Below are 22,524 nucleotides of genomic sequence, written 5' to 3'. Positions count from 1 at the left end.
ACACTGAGATACCATCTCACCCCAGTTAGGATGGCTAAAATCCAAAAGACTCTGAACGATAAATGCTGGCGAGGATGCAGAGAAAAAGGAACTCTCATACATTGTTGGTGGGAGTGCAAAATGTTGCAGCCTCTATGGAAAATGGTCTGGAGGTTCCTCAAACAATTGCAGATAGATCTGCCATATGACCCAGCTATCCCACTGCTGAGAATATACCCAGAGGAATGGAAATCATCAAGTTGAAGATATACAACATGTGTTCCCCAATGTTCATTGCAGCACTCTTTACAATAGCCAAGAGTTCGAACTAGCCCAAATGTCCATCATCAGTGGACTGGATAAGGAAAATGTAGTATATTTATACAATGAAATACTACTCAACCATAAAAAAGAATAAAAGACTGCCATTTGCATCAACATGGATAAACACAGAGAAAATTATTTTAAGTCAAATAACCCAGGCACAGAAAGAGAAATGCCACGTCCTCACTTAAATGTGGGAGCTAATAAAAAATAAACAAACAAATAAATATTTAAAAAAATACAACAACCACAAAAATATGTTGAATTTTTAAGAGAAGAGAATAGAATTGAGGTTACAAGAGGTGGGAAAAGGAGAGGAGGAGAGGGGAAAGGGAGGAATTAGTAAAGGGCCATGAAAATTGATTGCACTGTATAATGAAGAATATACTGATTATCCTGATTTGAGCATCACACAGTACACACAGGTATTGATATGTAATGCTGTACCCCACAGACATTGAAACAAGTCAGGCACAGAAAGAGAAATACCACATGTTCTCACTTATTGGTGGGAGCTAAAAATAAATAAATAAATTCACACACACACACACACACACACAAAATCTGGGGGGGTGGGAAGAAGACTTAACAACTACAACTCCTTGAAGTTGATACAACAAGCAAACAGAAAGGACACTGTTGGGTGTGAGGGAGGAGAGGGAGAAGGGAGGGAGGTTTCAGTAATAGGCCACAATAATCAACCTCATTGAATATCGACAAAATAAAATTTAAAAATAAAAACAAAATTTTTTAAATAAAAAAAATAAAAAATAATTAATAGCGTTGCTTTATAACCACAGGTCTGAGGAGTTTTTAGATGGTTTGCACCAGCCTGTCAGCATTGTTTACTGATAAAAATGAGAATGATGACTTGTACCTGGTCTCACTAAGACCCCTGGAGAGCTCTGCTGTTGGGGCTGGTTACATAGCAGAAACCTAAGTGACCAGCAAAATATTAAAATATTAAAAATATTTTAAAATATAAAAAGTATTTTAAAAATATAAACAACTCCAGCCAAGACACAATTTTGGATTCTGTGGTTCCTGGATGTTCCATGCACACATCAGTGGTGCCTGCTATGACTGCCACTCCCTTCTCAGGGGACAAATGAAACCGGTTTCTTGCTGTGCGATGGCTTGTGACTGCAAAGTACATCCTTACTTTAATGCTATTGCCTATAGAGAACGCTTTCCTGTAATAAACACCGATGTGTCAGCAGTGTCATTTGGGGTCCTCTGAGTCTTCTTTTGCAATCGAACCCTGTTTAACTGCAATCCTTAGTGCACTGGCTAAGAATCTGCCACATGGTATGCACTCAAACATTTCTTAAATTAGTTAATTAATGAAAAAATTAAAGAGTATCAGAGTGTCCTGACTTATTGCCTACCATATTCTTCTACAAAAGTTCTTATTAGCATTGAAAAAAAACAAATGTAATTCAGTGTGATAAATACCTCTCTGCCCAAAAGAAGGAGAGCCTGTAATTGTCACTTTTAGTTCCTAATAGGCTCTATTCACCTCAGGATTTATTAAAATTATAGAAGTGAGAAGACTCTAGCAGCTGCTACAGAATGTTGGTTTGCAAGTACCTTCCTCTTCTCTCTCAGAGCACACTGTGGCTGAGTGTGGTGTTACCACAGTCTCAGAGTCAAAGGTCAACACCTGACCTTGGAAATGGACAGTGATGCTAAAGTGCATCCATACCTAAGGTATTCTATCTGTATTTAAAAGCTCGATTTCAATGTTAAATAGAAAATATACATTTTCTTGATTACATTGTATTCACTTATCAAATTAGTATAAAAATGGATTCTTAAAAGTACTCTTACAAAATTAAAGAACTAATACAGTCCTTTCTAACTTGGGCCTGGCAGAATGGCTCATGCAAAGAAGGGTGGTGAGAAGAAGGGCCATTCTGCCATCAAAGAGGTGGTGACCTGAGAATACACCAGCGACATTCACAAGTGTACCCATGGAGTGGGTTTCAAGAAGCATGCCCCCCGGGCACTCAAAGAGATCCAGAAATTTGCCATGAAGGAAATGGGGACTCCAGATGTGAACAGTGATACCAGGTTTAACAAAGCTGTCTGGGCCAAAGGAATACGGAATGTCCCACACCATATCCATATGTGGTTGTCCAGAAAATGTAATGAGGATGAGTCCACCAAACAAGCTCTCTACTTTGGTTGCCTACGTACCTGTTACCACTTTCAAAAATCTGCAGACAGTCAATGTGGATGAGAACATGAGAACTAACTGTCGACTGTCAAATAAAGTATAAAACTGCAAAAAAAAAAAAAAGGAAGTAATATAGAAAAGCTGTTGATGCCCTCGGAAGAATGAAACAAATCAAAGCATGTTCATCTCTCTTGCATCTGAAGACATGGTGATTTCCAATGCTGCAACCTGAGTTCAATGGCACTGCCTTGAACCTCATCCACAAAACTCCAAATCAGTGGCTGATGACAGGTGGCAAATATTTGGTTACTTAAACAACAATAAAAATTACAGTATTTTTTTTAAAAATCACACCCTGACCTAGTCCCCTTTCCACAGAAATAAGTATCTTGATTATTCTACAGTGAAAAACAAAACAGAATTTTCCAAGGCTACTTCCCTTGTAAAGACAAATTAATGTCTAACTCTTTATAATTCTACACACCAAAGGGCAGGATCCCAAACATAGATGATGCTGAAAGACCACAGTGCTCTGTAAACACACGTTGTTGATCATGGATCACTGCTACAGAGCGGGGGCGGGGGGGAAGCAGAACCTTGAAACCATCAAAATATTGTTTCTTTGGAAATAGTGAAAAACTGAACTGAAATGATGATGACAGCATACGCCTATTACAATATTTCAATAAAAATCACACACTGCTATTTATATATTCCAAGGAGGACAAGACTCTAGCACCCTGGCTCTACCACTTACTATTTGCCCTTAAGCAAGTTACTTAAACCTCCCCGGCCTTTGTTTACTTATCTGAAAAATGGGCATAATTAATGATACCTATGGCAAAAGCATTACTTGCATTAATTCAATGATGATACCCATATAAAAATTCTTAGTGCCTTGCACCTAGTAAACACTCAATAAATGTTTTATTTATTTATAATCAGCATTTGTTTTATTATCATCATTATTCCAGACCTGTTCAAGCTGCATGACTTCAAATGTAATCATAATAAATGAAATCAAAATAAATAGTAATTTTGTTTCTATAATATATGATTAGGTTATATTTTCCCATTTGCATAATTGTTGAACTTATTTGAAGTTAGATAAGCTTCAAAACAAGTCACGATTCACTGCCTTATTTGATCCTCGCAACAACGCTGACACAGAGAGAGACAGAGGAGCGATTATCCTCATTTTACAGACAAACTACTGTTGTTCTGCAGTTTAAGGAGGGAAGTGACTTGCCCAAAGTCACGCAGTTAGTAACGGCAGTGGCAGAATTCGAGGCCATGCTAATTCCTCCTTCAGGGCTCTTCCCATTCATTTCAGACTTCACCAAAATATCAACTTCATAATAATTTCAGGCAATAAATGTGACCCCAAGTGGGTGAGCAGAAGGACCATGAACAGGAGGCGTGTGCTGTGACACAGATACACACACGGAGAAATGATGTGGGGTCTACTGCAGTGTTGTGAGGACACCCTGATCAGACACGGGTGCCACTGCCTCCCACCAGGGTGCAGGTGTCTCCCATGTCACTACAGTATGAGCTAAGTGGTGCCGAAGGTCCCTGAGCAGATTTCCCAGCCTCAAAGCCAGAAAGCATTCCTCCCACCCCGACTGCTTGCAGCACTCTCTGTGCCTGACCTAGGGATGAATGCTTTTTTTTCCTTTTGCTAGAACAATCCTCATCCTCCCCGGCTGTTTTGCTTTTGCTCAAGCTGGTTCTCCAAAAGGAATAAACACCTTTCCTCCAAACTCCAAATGGGCTATTTCTACTTTTCCTTAAGAGCCTGGTTAAAAGCCATTTCCTCCAAGAAATGCAACTCACACTACTGTACCAGCCAGAATAATCGCTGCAACCCAAATCTTCTACTAATTTATTTAAACAGCTTTTTCTAACTTATTTCATGAGCTTTCTCTCTACTCTTTGATCTGTAAGCAACTTAAGGCCCTGCCTGGTCTCTACATTTCCCCAGCCACACACAAGGCATAGTGCCTTGCCCAGAGCTGTCATTCAATGACAATGCAAGTGAGCCAGCAATCGAAGGCCCGTCTTTTGGTGCATGTCTGGAGCTTCACCTCTACCGTATAACACAACACAACCAAATTGCTATGAGAGTCAAAGTATTTATCCAAATAATTTTTTAAAATGAAACGAGAGTTTGAACTCAAAAACTTGGTCAGGTGAAAAATTAAAACTATTTTAAAATCTTTTTCGGATAAATTTCTTAATTCTCCACTTCATTCTACATGCATAGAAAAGGATTCAGAGAACAAAAGATACCAAATTAAGTCTTTAAAAAATAAAATCTATGTTCAGATAGTAAGAAGGATTCAACTGACAGAAATTCGGAAAAAGCTAGAAAAGTTTTAAAAAGAACTCTCATCCCCATTTAATCGTACTGTACGTAATAGAACAGACCACCCTCTTCTCTTAAGCAATTTGAATATCTCTTGACTATCATTATTTGTTGTCTATCTGTAAAGGAAGGAAAAGTATGTGAGCTGGGAGTAAAATGCCTTTTATCAGAACACAGACTATCAAACATCGTACAAATTGGCAATGACTCCCCCCCCGCCAAAAAAAAAAAAACTGCTGAGGACAAAACCAGAATGGAACTGGCACTTTGTGATACTACTTCTTCCATCCTGGTGTTGGAGCACGGGATGAACAGACTCTGTGAGATGGCCGTATTCACTCCCACCCTCCCCTGCCGAGGGGGTACGCTGGGTGACTGCTGCCTCATCCACGCCACAGTGGAACTCTGCAGCCAAGCGCCCCAGGCCCAGGTCCAGCTGAACTCTTTACTCCATTTTTCCACAAGGAGATGTCTATCTGACCTCTCCTCTGCCAGTAATTAGAGATGGCTTTGGTCAAAATGCGTTCAAGACACATCAGTCCCTACCCGGCTCAGCACTGCACCACTGGAGGGAAATGGATGATCTAGCCAGCTCTGTTCCCTAGTCTGTCTGGGACAGGGGCACACAGGATGGCATCCCCTTGTGTGCTGAAGAACACTGTTCATGAGAAGGACAGATGCCTCTTAAAATACTGGGTTTCGTGGTCAAATAGATTTGTAACAAAATGTAGTCTGAATCTCCCTCTAGGAGTTTCACAACACATATTAGCATAGTAAGGGTGATGAAAAGTCCTGCAATAAAGAAGTATATAAAACTTTATTTAACTCAGCAAGTCCCAAACTTATGTGATTATGAATCTTCTTTTCAGTAACACCTTTTAATACTGAAATTTAGTTTGAGAAATGTTTGAGACTACTCTACACTTAACAGCCATGTGGCTTTGAATCTAGCTACAAGGCAACTCTTGGTTTCCCTGTCCAAGAAAGGGTTAGTGTTAGAGTTAAACTAGAAATGGGAGGTTCAGATTTTCTGAAAACCAAACTGTAAAATAATCTGGAAATTCTACCTTAATCTAGGAAAACATATATTTTTGAAGCCAAGATAGAGGAAAACATATTTTAGGTCACAATCACAATGGTAAACAGCAGTATATTCTTTATAAAAATATTTGCAATCCTGGACCTGCAACCCAATGTGATGTCTTTATATGTGCAAGATGAAGTAGACAACAAAATAATTACCCAAATATTTAGAATCAACTTTTCCTTCTACAGTGAAATGATTTTGCCTGTTCATTTTCAGATCATTCAAGCTTAATGAGTTTGAATGTGGGATTGGGAGCCTACATTATCTGAAAATTTATCATAATTCTACACTGTTTAAATCTACTTTATTAATAAATTGAGACTTCAGAAAAGCAGTCATTTGACAGTCTTCTACACACTAAGGAAGTATCTAGAATATTACATGATATAATGCACTCAAAATTTCCCCAATACCTGAGAACCAATGTTCCCATATTTCTAGGTATCCAATTTGCTATGAAAGATTTGAGTACTAAGTACTATATGTACATGTATTACACTCTCCTAAAAATCAGTTTTCCCAGACACAAAACATCTAAAATAAAATTCATAAAGTTCCTTTTTAACTTCAATCACCCTCACAATTCAATTAAAATCTGTTCACATGTATGATGAAAAAATCCTGATACCATGGAACTGATTTATGTCTCAAATTATCCATTTTTTTAACTTAACATTTTAAGACCCATGCCAACCCATAAAAAGATCTAATCAGATTTAAATTTGAATGTCATTGCCTGTTTCATTTTTTTTAACTGAGAATCATAAAAACATAAATATGCAAAATTCTTCCTTTCCAAAACACAGTTGGTAATATGTCATATGGTAATACAATCTGAATCAAAGAGAATACATTCCAGGATTTCCTCCTCCTAAAATCTGGGGAAAAGGTAACTGTTTATGAACCTGTGTAACACTTTGATGTTAGATTGAATTTTCTCTTCACCCGTTCCATTTCATGGTCAAAATGATCATGTTTTCAAGTAGCCCTAATGGCAGTGCCTTACCAGTATAGATGCTGGCATTGGAAGCTGGAATACCAAACTGTGACTCGATGAACTTGGGAATGAAGGTAATGAAAGCAGTTACAATGGCACTCTCAGCTGTGTATGACAAACTCACAAAAAGGAATGTCATGTTGCTTAAGATCCTGACAGCTGCTCTTGGTAGGTCTACAAAAATGACAAAAATGACAAATGAATGTTATAAACAATGGATGGGAAACAAAATAAAACTGAATTGTTTTTGAAATGAACTGGAAATAGCCATTCAGCAATATTTGCCACAAGAAAATAAAAATAGAAAGATCTGATGACAATTAGGAACAATCCCCTCTATTAAATAGATTTTGTTTTCTTTTGTTTTGTTTTTAATTTTCAATCCGGATAAGGAAATTAAATAAAGTATCTAAAAACATACCCATACACAAATATCCTTACAAGCAGTACCCAACCAATGACTTCTATGTCAAAAACTTAAATTAGTTGCATTTTTTCATTGATTAAAACAATAAGAACCAAAGTCTACTGAATATGTAAAGTGTCTCCACTGCAGTCCTAAATTACAGTTTCCACTTCACCCAACTACAGTCCCCTGAGATGTACTTCGAGTTGGCATGTCCCTGTCCCCGCATTGCAGATGCCCACAGCAGAGAAGCAGGTACGTGATGTTGGACACCTGATCTTCCAGCCTCATTATGAAATGGGAAATAATCACAGCTTAAAAAGCTAAAAGTGGGGCCGGCCCGGTGGCGCACTGCTACAGTGTGCCGCTTGGGAGCGCGGTGGTGCTCCCTCCGAGGGTTCGGATCCCACATACAGACCAGTTCCCGCTCACTGGCTGAGCGACGTGCGGGTTCAGCACCGAGGGTTGCAATCCCGTTGCCGGTCCTGGTCCGGTACGGGCGCGACACTGAGGGTTGCGATCCGTTGCCGGACACGAAAAAAGACAAAAAGGAAAAAAAAAAAAGCTAAAAGTGATGAGGCCCATCAATTCAGACACTCCCAGGTACTTCGGATTGGGGAACAAAGAACCACGATCTCCCAAAGTGAAGAGGAGCTCAGAGATGGGGGCTGAGCTCCTGCAGGGTAGCCCCTCAAAGAAGAAAGAAAAGTCTCATCCTTGAGTCTAGGCATGTATTTCACAGAACCTGCCATATACGGGGGTATTTCAAAAAGTTCATGGAGAAATAGAATTAAAAGGTAATATGAATCTTTCCACAAACTTTCTGGAGTTCCCTCATATATGCTTCAGGATATACGTGCAAGTGTTTTCATTGCAGCATTCTTTATAAACAAAAATTTGCGGAAAAAGCCTAAATATTCATCAATGGGAAATGTTTAAATAAATAACGTCACAGCTATGTGATGGAATACTATGCAGTAGTTAAAAATGAAACAGAGCTGTGTGTACTGACATAAAAGAAGTCCAAGAAATATTCTTATAAATGCATAAAGCAAGCTCCACAAATATACATACATATGTGTGTAAGTAAAAATCGAACAAACCAAATTTGGCCATATTAATAAATGGCCAAATGTATATTTCTCAATATATATAACACCAAACCATAAAGGGTTTAAGTTCTGTGAATGGGACGAAGATTGGGAAAGAGAGAAATAAAAAAAGATTCCTGTGTATATACTTTTGTACCTCTTGTATGTTTATAATGTGAATTAACACACATTTATGTAATCTTTACATATCTTTATGGAAAATGTAGGCTGCATTATTTTTGACAATATGGTTACCTCAGAGAACAGTTAGCTCCTTATACTCCAACATAATAGTCATTTCATTAAATTAACCAACAATTTTTATTAAGGCTATAATTCATAGCTTCCTATTCACCAGAATTTAAAACTTAGAAAGTCGTGATGATTCACTATCATCAGTTTAAAATTTAAATTAAATTTAATGTTCTCTACCTTAATTTTAATTTAATTTTTTAAAATTTCAACGAACATTTTAAAAGAAAAATTAAGATGCATACTTTATTTTTTAACATGGATAAACATGCCAGAGTAAAACGTAAGGAAAGTACTTCATAAAATTATCCTATATTCTCTTGTAAACATTGTAAATTAAAATGTCATATCCAAAATTTAAAAATTAGGAAGTTAAGATTACCCATCAACATTTTAAAGATTTAACTTAAGTTTAGCAGTATATTAAAAGCTAATGTGTTGAATCTAAAATATCTGGGAAAAATATAAAATAAGGTTTTTTTTAAACCAGAAGACAACATATACATCACATTAATATTTTAAGAGTTTTTATTTTTTTCTTTTACACACATTTGGTATGATAAAATAGCCTTCTACTTCCAAGGGTAACTAAAAATATGCATGATGGCTTTCTCTCTTTCATTAAAAAAAAGTCTGCTTTTATTTAAGAAGAATTTAACATAAGTTCAGACTTTCAACAGCTTTAAGTTAGCTTCCTTCTTTCTTCCACCTTCCTCCTTCCCTTTTCTGGCACTTTGAGCCTACACACCCTGCAGGAGTGGACAGCAAAGTATCCAGAGCTGGGGCTGGGTGTTTGTTACATACAGTGGGACTGAGCAAATAAATAAACACATTGAGAATAATGGGAGTCGCTTTTCTAACTGTCAGAGAAGGGAGTTAGAATATGGAAAGGGGGAAATATAAGTTAGGAAATATGTACACGTGTACACACACACACATACACACATGCACTATCATCTATGTATACACATCTATCATGTATCTATTTATCTCATCTAGTCTACTTACCATGATTAGATTAATCTATCTAGATTAATATCAGATTGGAACCAGAGGTATTGGTATAAATTCATGGTTTAGATAGGTAGAGATAGATAAGTAGATTAGATGAGATAGATACATAGATAGATATGAATACATAGATGATAGTGTGTGTGTGTGTGTGTGTGGGTGGGTGTGTGTACACACATATATATATTTCCTAACTGTCTGCTAACAGGACTTAGAAGTAATGATGCCCTGGTAGGAATGAGCCCACCTAGCACTCAGTTCTTGGTTTCTAAAAGCTATTTTATACATAATTTTTTCAAAAAAAGAGCTCCTTGGAAAAATGTCTAACTTCAGAGATGGGGCAGAGAAAATGCAAGAGAAGCCTGGAGAATCTTGTTAAACAAGAATGTAAAGAAGTGCTCATAGAATAAGGACATGTCAGAAGGATACAGAAGACAGCCTGAAGGATTCCCAGTGGCCAATCTGGGACAATTTGAGCTCAATGGATGTTAAAACCGGCAACTGAAAGACTAACAGAAAAAGATACAGTAGGTCCTCATTAGTCATGGATTTCATATTTGCAGATTTGCTATTTGCGACCCCAAAATTAATACTCGCAGCACTTTCACAGTCATGCAAACAGCAAAAAAATTGATCTGTCAACTCATTCATTCCCAGCTGAGGTAGAACGAGGTGACTCCGCCTTCTTGTTTCAGGTCTCACAAAATAAACAAGGGTCCTTTTCACAATACGTTGTCGTATTTTTCTCACTGTTGTGCTTTTTGTGGATGACTTTGCTGTTTAAGATGATCCTGAGCATAGTGCTGCAGTGCTGTCTGGTGTTCCTAAGGGTGAGAGGCTGTGATGTGCCTTACAGAGAAACCACGTGCATTAGAGAAGCTTCCTTCAGACATGAGTCACAGTGCCCACCACGGAGAGTGCAATGTTAATGGCTCAACGATACATATTAAATAAAGGGTCTTCAAACAGAAACACACATAACAATGTTATGTACTGATCGGTTGACAATTCCATTGTGACAAGAAAGCAGCTCTGTGTCTCTCAGGATCAATGTTTCAGTATTTGTTAATCCAGTGTTCTTGATGACTTTATAGAATAAAACTGCCACAAATAATGGGAATTGACTGTACTTCCATAGCCTCAAAATATCTCCCCACAAAGTGCTTATAAATTACTTATTGATTTATAATTACATTATACTTACTAACTTTAGAGTGGAGAAACTTGGCAAATACAACCTTACTCAAGTGATAAAAGTTAACCTAATAGGGCAAATTAATCCTGTATACCTCTGTTACCATGTACTGAGCATAGCATCATTTTGGTGATATACCTGCAAAAGGGTAATAATCAGGAGACTTCATCAAACCCAAATTGTGGGACATTCTATGAAGTTAATGGCTTATACTTTTTAAAAAGATCAAGGTCATAAAAGACAAAGAAAGATGAAGAATTGATCCAGATCGAAGGAGTCTAAAAGACACAACTAAATACATGTGATCCTGGATTGCGTCTTGGACCATAAAGGGCATTAACAGGATAATTAGCCAAATTTGAATGGATCCTATGGTTTAGATGGTAGCAGCGGATCAGTTTCCTGATTTTGATTCCTGTTCTGTGGTCATGTGGGACAGAGTCCCTATTCTCAGAAAACACACCCGAAAGGATCAGGCGGCAGGAGAGCACCATGTCTGTGGCTTCTCAGGAACGTTAATGATTGGGGTATTGGGTTACAAGGTCCCTGGACCTCTGGGTGCTATTTCTGCAGCTTTTTTGTAAATTCAAAATTATTTCAAACACAAGTTTGTAAAACTATGTTAACAAAGAAGCTGTTAAATCCATAAATTTGCAACCAAATATCTAATTTTTATACTGCAGAATATATTTTAGATCAGTTTCTTGGTGTCATGTAAAACTGTATCATTGTAAAATCAAAGATATAGTAAAAAGCATCACGAAGAGGTGATGAAATAATGATAGTAGTTAGCAGTTTTTTGATCATTGAATGTTAAGGAATCTCAAATATTCAATATTAAGTGCAAGCTGACACTAAAACTAGGAAATGCCTTAAATAGTAGTAAAGTAGGAGGAAAATTCAACACAAAGCACCAAAATTCAAGAGAATGTAATATAAGATGAACTGTACTTAGAATAAATCACTTTTAAAAGAAGTGTTAAGAGCACTGGCGGGTCCTTTGCTCCTTCCAGATGCACATCAATGGCAGTACAGGTAGTCCCACCATCGTGTGCACCTGGACCAGATATTAAATTGCACTCCATTCACAACAGGGGGCTATGCTGCGATAAATCCGATGCTCCCAATGGCCTTAAAAGTCTTCAGTCAAAGTTTAAGATAACCTAGGATGTGTGGTGCGACTGGATTCTTGTGGAAGCTGATATGTGTCAGTTTATGAGAGATTTTATCAGTCTCAGTAAGGGCAAAGGCCATGACTTATTCTTCTCCAAAGCCTCAGAACTCACAGCATAACATGAGGCAGCAGGTATTGATATTTTATAATTTTCTGACCATTAGGCAAGCTCATTCATAAAATAAGTCTACAACTTAAAGAATTTATTAGACTAAGGTCTTTGGAAGAGAAAAGCTTTAAATGAGCATCAATTTCAGCAAACCTGAAAGGAGCCATCATCTTTTCAAGTGGGCAGAAGGGGGAACTTACTGGGAATTTATTTAGCTTAGTGAGAAATGGATCTCATTGTGGAGAGGGGTCTACAAGCACCTGCCACACTGAAAGACCCCTCATCCATGGGTGCTTATGCTAAAGCTGCAGGGTTTTTACCACGTGACCTGATATCCCAAAATGAGCTGATTGGACCCAGGAAGGAGTCTGGGCTCAAAGGTGCTACCTGCAGACACAGCCCAGCAGCCACAAGTGGCCTGGGGAACCCTGTGTGAGCAGAGAATGCCAACCCCTCCACGTCATTTCCCTTAGAGTGTTTACACCTGGCACATGTAGAGGAAGAATTAGGTGGAGAGTATGAAGATCTGAGAGATTTACTTTTTTAAAGTAAAGAAAAGGAGCTGAACCTGGAGCCTGAAGCCACAGCTAAGTCTGCAGAGTGGCTGTGGGTCTCTATTGGCAGTGGGCATATTCCCACCCACCAGGGGCTTCTGCTCTCCTCCAGAGCCTTATACTAGGACTGTGATATTTTAGTGGCTTGAACTCGCTTCTGTCCTTTACAACCCAAAAGTTCTATATCATGCCCTTTTGCTGTTGTCTTAGATTACCAAAACAAACTTTTCTTTAAAAAATGACGTATTAAAGATATACCAACAGTGGGACTAACCAAGCACAAAAGAGGAAGGACCAGCTACCATGAACTCCACCTTGCATGCAAGGCCCAGCAGATCAGGCCTGCCCTTTTAGTCTGAAGGCCTGTGATGGCCACCACAAGCTCCATCTGTGGCCATGATCTCTCTTATCTCTGTCCTGTTTACAGTATTTCCCACCAGTCTGCTTGGCAAATGTGAAACTCATCCATCCAGTCTGAGGATTAGCATCTGCTCCTGTAGGAAGTGTCCACAGCCCCTGCAGATAGACTCAAGGGTTCCTCCTCTGTGCTCCACAGCACCTGGTGCATGTCGCTAGCCACAGATTTTTATGTAGCTGCGTGTGTTTCCCTGTGGTTCCCTTCAGAGAACTGTAAATGCTATGAAGGCAGGTCCCTGGTATGTCTGTAGATCTTCAGCTCCTAGCATTCATCTGCCTATCATAGGCACTCAAAAATTATACTTGGAAATATTTACTTATTAACATTCTTTATTATGTCACAGCAAAAAAACAATATCCATATACTTATGAGGAAATGAAGTCCATTCCAAAGATGTACAATTTCCTTCTGGGGAGTAGGTTAGGTGTTAAGAAAGTATGAGTCACAAGATGAAGGGGAGACACACTGAAACACAAAAATATGGAAAAGGATGGAATAGATGATCGTTTTTGAAGTATGGCTCTTTAAAGCTAAAGAATCCTTAATGTATTTAGATAAGATTATAAACTAAAAAGTCCATTAAAGAAAAATTAAAATGCTAACAAGAGAAGGAGGAAATATACAAAATTTCATTTACCAAGCACATCTGGGAAAGAGGTATTGAAATTTTAGATTAACTGAGTGATTGTCTCCTTAAGCAACACAGCTTTAAATATTTCTGATGTACTAACTGACTATAATGGAGAATCCATAGCATAATCTGACATTTTCTTCAAGTTCATGGTCATAATTATGAATACTAATTTCTATATGCTAGTTAGTCTTATATTTTTTAGCCTTCATTTATTTTCTGATTGCTGCAAGAAAATTTCTTCCCCATCATGTGTTACTTTTGTGTTTGTTTTTATCGGCTGACATTCTGCTTCCATATCAACTTTTCTCCATATTCTTCTAAAGAGCCCTTCTAAAAATAAACATAAGCTATCAGTTTGGTTCTTTAGACCTTTTTTTTTTAATTTAGACTGGGGGCGGAATGAGGAGTAATACTTGTTTTATTATTATAGAAAATAGATTAATTATCATTATTTCCATGAGGCAGTTCACGAAATTCTATTACCTGGAAACTTCCATTTCTACCCCGGTATAGGTTATAAACACTAGATACCAAACAAACATACTGACCCCTCTTACTACTTCTCATAAGTTTTTTTATATAGATATCTTCAAACACAGTATCTCTTCTTCTGGAAAACAAAATTCATCTGAAGTTCAGCAGCCCATGCAGTTTTTTCATGTGTTTAAATTCAGATAAAATATGTACCTTTTTGAAAATAATTTACTGCGGTGAAATTCCTCATAATATAAAATTAACCATTTTAAAGTGAACAATTCAGTGGTATTTAGTACAGTCACAATGTTGTACAACCACCACTGCTAGTTTCAAAATATAAACTTTTTTGCTATAAAAAAATTAAGCATTTCTTTTCAGGAATGGATTAGAATTTGCTTTTATTTTGGGCCGAGCCCGTGGCACACTCGGGAGAGTGCGGCGCTGGTAGCGCAACAGCGCTCCTGTGGCGGGTTTGGATCCTATATAGGGATGTCCAGGGCACTCACTGGCTGAGCACAGTGCGGCCGGTCTCAAAAAAAAAAAAAAAGAATTTGCTTTTATTTTATTCTTTATATTTTTACATACTTTCTAAATTTCCTACCATGAACATGTATTACTTTTATGAACTTTAAAAAAACTGCAATATTGAAAGAATGCAAAATAAAATAAAATAAAATAAAGAATACAAAAACATGTCATCTCCCAAGACAAGTCTTCCCTGACTCAGGCAGCTAACTTACGAATTTCTTCCTCCTCTGCCTTCCACCTTCTTTAGCATGTATACCACCTCCATTTTAAGATTTAACATATCGTGTCTATTTTCTTTTCTGCCTCCTTTTGAGGACAAAGACAGTAACTTTTCATATATGTATCCTGAGTTCTTAGTTCTGTAGTAGTCGCTCAATAAAGATATTTATGAAAGAGAGAGAGAAACAAAAGAAGAGAAATTTTCTTAACATAGATATTGCCAGCCATCTATCTCACTAATTATAATGGTATTTGGGAACCAATCTAGGCCTTTTCTAAAAGTCTTAGATGATGCCAATTTCTTATATAAAAGTAGACTGAGAGAAAGTGAACAAGCAGATAAAGTCAACTTAAATGGACTAAAGTCAAACAAGGCATAGAATTCACACTGGGCACAAAGAGACCAGGAGAAAATATGGAAACAACCAGAGTGGAAGGTCATTGTTACGTAAAAGCTTGGGATTTTTATTAATAAGTTATAAAATAATGTGATACTGCCAAAATACAGGGTGCTTTCTGAAGCACATGAGCAGGACCATGGCCTTGTCTTCAAGGGCTCACAAGGGAAGGCCACATAAGGAGAGACAGAGGGAACAGCACATTGATAATCACAGGTGAATGAGCCAGCAAGAGGACACGTGGCTATGACACATAAGCTTCTTATATTAATCATGGTTTTTATTTTCTGTATTTCAACATGTTTTTTTTTTTTTTCTTTGTCTTTTGACTTTTTCCGTGTCCGGCAACGGATCGCCACCCTCAGTGGTGCCCCCGGACCGGACCGGGGACCGGCAACGGGATGGCAACCCTCGGCGTTGCTCCCGCGCCTCGCTCAGCCAGTGAGCGGGAACTGGTCTTCAACATGTTTTGACATCTTAAAAAGCTTGCCAGCCAGAGACACATGCCCCTTCCTAGGGCTAGCTAATTCTTAGAGCTAGCAAAGGACTCAGCTGCCAAAAGCACATATTTCATGAGCAAAGCAACCAATCCCAAGTCCATACTCCCAACCACCTTCTAATCTAACTCACACACCAATCCAATCACCCTGGCCCAGATACCAGCTGACTAGAGACCACTCCCATTGCCCAGAGCCCACTGACATGATTCAAATTAGCTAACCCCAAGCTGTTCCCAAGGAAACCCAGTAAAGGCTCTGGCCCTCGCTCCTGCTTCTGCCTCCTGACCACACCTGCTGCTTCCCTGTGGCCCTGCACAGTGCAGCCCTTTCTCATAGGAAATGTAAGTAACAAATTCTTCTTTCAGTGGCACTGACCTCTCTGTGTCATCACCCAGTCATCTCTATCATTTAATCCCACAGGTACAAATTATAGTAGAGTTTCCTTTAACACCTCTCCATGAAATTCCTGCATTCCCTTCTTTTTACATACTTAAAGTATTTAAATTTTCCTTTATCTCTGATCTCTAGTTCCTATCACTGGTATACTTTTAAGCCTTCCAGTGCATCAGAAAGCTGGTGGAATCTTAGGATCACCATGCAGTGAAAACCTTAATAACTTCTTTTATGGCCTATAAGTCTCATACCATCCTGGTTTGTTCTTGGGCATATAGCAGACCTTCCCATGCCTGCTATCAAGAAGCATCAACTATTTTTAGTCAGGGCTTTTTATAAAATCAAAACCAAAGTTGCTCACTGTAGGCAACGTGGCCAACACAGAACCCACGTGCCCCCCTTCCTGCTCATTTTCTTTGATACTAATGACCCCATGGGTTCCCCATTCCCATGAAAGTATTCCACTTCTTCCCTCCCCTCCAGAACACACTGGTACACAGCATTCCCTGCTTGCCTGGAAAAGAGCAGAAGGAACCAGATGACACTGGCACACTGCAGTCACTTCTTGGCTTAGGACATGGAGCCCCCGAGCCACTCAACCTACAGACAAGGGGTCAGAATCAGCAACCTCAGGGCAACAGACACATTTCTAGTCCCTATGGGCCACACCACTGCCTTGCTGATCTGAATCCCACAGTGAGTATTTTCGTATATGTTTCTAGGCTGATACTGCTCTGATGAGTAACCCCACAGTTTTGTACCGAGTATAAAGAAAGCACTACCTTTTTAGTAACTCTTTGCCAGGACTGTCACCATTTACCTTTCACCTCATAAGCTGTATGTCCAAATCTAAAGGTTTGGCTTACCACAAGAAAATGTAATAAATAAAGGTAAAACAGAAATTAAACAAAGAACTAGAAAGAGAAAATATAAATAAAGCAGAACATCAAGACCAGGGAAAAAAAATAAATATGGTTACTAGACGCTTCCTGAGCTTTAGATTTGACTCTGGGTTTCCTGGCCACCAAAAGAAAAAGTTAAATAATCATCATTATCAGGAACTCAGAAACATTCTAATTTCTTCATGGGAAACAAAGCTTTTCCTAACTATGTTCTAGACCAATGGTCCTCACAGTGTGGTCCCCGGACCAACAGCATCAGTATCACCTTGGAACTTGTTAAAAATACTAATTCCAAGGCCCCCCACTCTAGATCTACTGAATCAGAGACTGTGGTTGGGGGTCCAGCAGTCTGGGTTTTAGGAAGCCCTCATGGTGACTGTAATGCAGGCTAGGTTCCAGCACCACTGTTCTAGAGAAATTGGGGTTTCATATAAAGGGCACTTAGCAATGATTGCATGGCAAATATGGGGGATTGAAGCAACAGCTTCCAGTAAAAGCTGCAAACATTACTAAAGTGTAATTCAGCAAAGGCAGTTTTGCTGATGAGATGGCTACCAGGACATGGCCCAGGCCTGTAGACAGTGGTCCCACTTTGCTGAGTCAAAAATTGACCCTAATACCTCAAACTATACTTGTTTTAAAACAAAGCAAAGGACCACGTGCAATGGTTCCAGATGTTCTTGGGAAACTCGCATTTAGAATTTATTCCTCGGCCTCTCTCAACTAGTTCCTCTCCCCATTCACTGAGGTCAAAACCCTAAAAGTATCTTTGGTCCTTCCTTCCCCATATCAGTTGTCACATCCTATAGAAATGACCTCTTTCTTCCCTCCTCTCACCCAACAATTCATTCATCAAATATTTACTGAGTACCTGCGAGATGTGTGAACTCAGCAAGGAATATGATGGATAAAAAAACTCCTCACCTTCACAGAGCTGACCTTCTCACTGGGGAGACAATAAATCAGTACAGAACACAGTAGGTTAGTGGTGGCGCTAAGAAGAAAGACAAAGGAGAGAAGGAGAGAGAAAGCTTTGGAGGGGAAGCTGCAGATTTTTTAATAGGGTGCCCAGGGAGGGCCTCACAGAACAAGGGCCACACAGTAATGTGCTGAAGAGAGCAAGGGGCCCCGGAGAGAGCAAGCTCAGCACAGGACTGGCGAGTCCACAGGCCCAAAGGGGACAGTATGCCCAGCACGTCTGAGGACCAGTGATGAGCCCCATGTGGCTGAAGCAGAATAAACAAATGGGACTGAAAAAAGGAGATGGGGACGAAGAGATTACCAGGGCTTAGACCACGAAGGTCATATAGAAGGGAACTTGTCTGTGAGTGAGACAGAAAACCACAGAAGTTTGAGCACAGGAGTGGCATTTTAACAGTGTCACTCTGGCTGCTGAGTGGAAGGTTGAAAAGGAGTAAGGGCAGGAGGAGACCAGGCTAGTAGGCTGCTGGCCTTTCCTTCTCTACCGGCCCAAACCTCTCGCTTGGGCTCTGTCTATAATTTTCCCCTCGGGCCCTCTCCTGCAACAGCTCCTTTCCCTCCCTCATCTACCTCATGGAGTTCTGCCAAACGCCTGCTGGAACCTCCCCACTCCTACCAGGGAAGAAGCCATGATGTCCACAGTACAGCATCCCTCACCTTCCCAGCCCTACCTCCGGGCCTCCCTCACACACATCCACCATGCCAACCACCGTAAACTCCTTCCAGCATTTCAAACACGTCCATGCAGTCCTACCTTCTGGACTTTGCTCTCCCTGCCTGGAATACTCCTGCCACCCCACCTCCACCTACTGAAATCCTCCCAGTCTTTTGTGGTTCATTTCAAATCCCACCTCCTTCATGTAACCTTTCCTGGTCCCTCAGCTAGATGTCCCCTCACCGGCCTTTGAACCTCCACACAATGTGACTATTCTCTTTTATGGTCTTTAATGCATTTCCATCTGTACTTGTCCTGTCTCCCTCAGTGGACATTAAGGTCTCTGAGGGCAAACCGTGGCTTACCCATCTTCATAAGTGCCACAGCATGGAGTACGGCACCTTCTATAGAGTGAGCCCTCTTTGAATTTAATGATGCTAATATTACCCTTTAGCAAACAAAATTCTGTAACTTTCAGTGGCCTCTTTAAATCAGTTCATCACCTCAGAGCAATCCTAACTAGTTAGGATTATAAATGTATTGCATTCTAACACAGACAAAACTCTAGCAGAGAAAAATCTGCTGTAGTTTACACTAATTAATAACGCTAAGCAATTAAGCTTAAAAGATTAAAAGTGGACACAAAAATAAAATTTTTCTTATGATTAACTGCCACCAGAAGTTTTCTATGTAAAAAGATGCCCAGTTAAATTGGAAGGCTTTAAAATGCTGGAACTCAAACCTCAGGAAAATTGATCCACTTAAATATTTTAAGCATTTGTTTTTATTGGTATGATTTTGATGGAATAAATGCTAATCTCTTTATGGAAAGGTAATGCAGACACACTGAGAATTCTACTTTCCCCTTTGCGGAGATTTAAAACGGCCTCATTCCTGCATAATTTATAATAAGAATATGAAAACACTGAGTCAGATTTTCCCAATGTCTATCATTAAAATGTGGAAGCGGAGAGTGGAAAATACGATATATTTTCTTCTAGCATTTTCTGCAAAAGAACTTCCCAAAAGTGCACTGTTCTGTATGACCCAAATCATTTTCTCTTTAAACAACTATAAGCTATCTATCTTTCCACCTCCTCTTTGAAGGAGCTAATACTGGTATCCAAATTTCAAATATAAAATAAAAACCAAAGGAAGCCCCGCTCTAGAGAACAGAAGGGAAAAGAGGATCTGGGCCTCAAACTCAGATTTAACAAAGAATGAAATCTTAGCAACCATTCTTTAATACAAATTATATAAATAGCAGATGAATCCCAGGGATTTAATTTGTCCTTCTGAAAATCAGATTAAGTGTATGTCACTTTCTACATGTGGTATGTGTTAGACACTCTAAACGAAGTCACTGTGTACAAAATAAATGTGAATTAATTTTAAATATTCGAATTGGACATTATTTCTATATTGTCAATATCACTTGAATCATTTTTAGCAAAACATTTTTGGTATAAACCCATTAAAACAGTATTTCTTTCTAATAAGATAAAATGTCTCTTGAAGTTTCAGTCTAGATATGATTAGAGAATCCAGCACAAGTGGAAGTAGTAAAATCAACCAGCTCTGTGTCCTCATCAGACGGTTAAGAAGCAGAAGTGGGATCAGTCATCATAATCAAGGCATAGAGTAAAATAGGAGAATTTATCAGAAATACTAACAAGAAAATCAAAATAGAAACAGATTTTATAAGCCAACTACCCATCACTGTTCAAAGACTTCACTATCCTTTCTTTTAAAAGAAAATACCCTGAACCATCAAATTGAACATAGAAAAGACAGATATCAGCAATCTCTAGAGCAAGGAAATAGCCAATAAAATAGTGTATTGAGTCAATTTCCAAACATCATTTTTAAATTCTGTAATGGCTTTTACCACTTTTGATCCTGCATGTCTAAGTGTAGGTCCCCCAGAGGCCGGCCCTGAGACAAGGATTCAAGTCCAAGTAATCTACTTGGGAGGTTCGTGAAACATTGGGCAGGGAGCACGGCCATTCTGCCAGGGAAGACAGGGCAGCCTATAGCATAGACACACACCCCAGAACCGTCTCACTTAAGAGGTGGAGGAGCTGAGGGTGTTCATCAGTCATTTGGTTAAGACTTCTTCAGGAGATGGGAGACCAGGGGTGACAATCCCTTGTACTTGAAGCCTGCCTTAAACAGGAACCAAGCAGTTTTCCCAGCCCAGGAAGAAAACCTTCAGGCAAATAATGCAGGTTCTGGCAGTGAACTTCCACCATGAAGATTGCAACATCCAAGAATGTGGATGGGCTGTTGATAGCATTGTCTACACTGAGTCCTCCAGAAGAACTTCTTTCCCCTCAGCAGTTGTATGCTCTGTTGGTATTTGTCATCAATCTTTTTTTCTACTATCCAATAGATCATATATTTCGCATTCAAGTTATCTACCCCTAAGCTATAAAACATACAATTTTATCTTACCTGTACCTTTATTTCTGCCCTGGAGTCTACTTTATATTCTCCATAAATTAAAACCCTATTACTATATTTTAAATTCTTTAACATCAACCTTGCTCTCAACTGAATTGTTAAAAAAAAAAAAAATCACTCCTAGTAGCCGTAATGGTCCATAATACAGTTATGAAAAATGATGGGATGGTCTACATAGAAAGTGCTCAGGCCACGCTACATCCAGAGACTTCTTTATGCCACTAGAGCATAAGAAGTCATTTTGGAAGTTCCAAAAATACTCGCTGTCACAAAATAATGGGGGAGCGGGAGGGGTCCAAATCTAAAACTTAACTGGGAAGAAGCATTTTCAATGAAACATCACTTCACTTATTTTCAACAAATATAGTCTTTAAAAATGGTCCAATCTGTTATTATTCTTGGGGTGTAGGGACAGGTCTACAATATATTAGCAACTTTATTCTAGGCCTGAAAAGTTCCTCTTTGGCCTTACTGTGTACTCTCTTCTATAGTCAAAATGAGATGATACGTGCCTAGGTAAATTCTACCTAAAACACCCTTGACTGATACAAGTACTTGGTATATACTATGCTTCATAATTTATATAAAAAAAAATCAATTCAGAGAATTCAGAAAATAAGGCTAAAACCAACAGAAGTATAACATTTTAGGTTTCTTGAATTAAAGGGACTTATTACCATTGAACTGAATACTATACTAACCAAGATTGCTTGGCTAAGATTAATTTAAACTGTTTGGGTTTTAGATGGTCTAATCTAGCTTTAACTAAATCATTATTTTTAAGAGAAATAAAAATGAAAAAATGGAGGACTAGTATAGTACATCACTGAAACTTTCTGGATGTTTTTATATGGGGTTTGGAGGCCCATCCCCAGGCCACCCTTCTCTACAGCCACTTACAAGCATTTGACAGAGCCACCCTTTCTAGAGGTAGATTTTATACTTATGTAAGCATCAGGCCACACTACCAAAGCCACTGTTCTCCTGAAAAAACCATCCAATATACAATGCAACAAGCATACTATATACCAGACATCTTTCATTATAGTAAATGATATATATAAACATCTGCATCTTTATGATCTAAATCAGTGCTTCTCAAACCATCTGTGAGGGAGAACTATTTTTTAATTATTATTTCCAGTCTGTCATCTACTGATACTTTTGCAAAATACATTAATAGTGCATTATTAGAAAATTATTTCTTAAAAAACATAAAACATAAGCTCA

At 38.7% G+C, this 22,524-nt stretch overlaps 1 protein-coding gene and 1 pseudogene across 1 annotated transcript in view; one reads left to right on the top strand and one right to left on the bottom strand.

Moving 5' to 3' along the window:
* Positions 1–22,524, bottom strand: part of SLCO5A1 (solute carrier organic anion transporter family, member 5A1) — a gene marked incomplete at its 5' end in the record, with an annotated part of 107,183 nt that overhangs the window by 79,192 nt on the left and 5,467 nt on the right. The window contains one exon of the mRNA XM_008583512.1: positions 6,944–7,108. Within this exon, the coding sequence (XP_008581734.1) occupies positions 6,944–7,108 (165 nt within the window). The remainder of the gene's footprint in view (positions 1–6,943; positions 7,109–22,524) is intronic.
* On the top strand, positions 2,180–2,585 carry LOC103599410 (annotated as a pseudogene).

Source organism: Galeopterus variegatus, unplaced genomic scaffold (genome assembly GCF_000696425.1).
Source record: "Galeopterus variegatus unplaced genomic scaffold, G_variegatus-3.0.2 Scaffold2949, whole genome shotgun sequence".
Lineage (NCBI taxonomy): Eukaryota > Metazoa > Chordata > Mammalia > Dermoptera > Cynocephalidae > Galeopterus > Galeopterus variegatus.
Note: the sequence above shows the minus strand (reverse complement) of the source record. Positions and strands in the feature narration are given on the sequence as shown.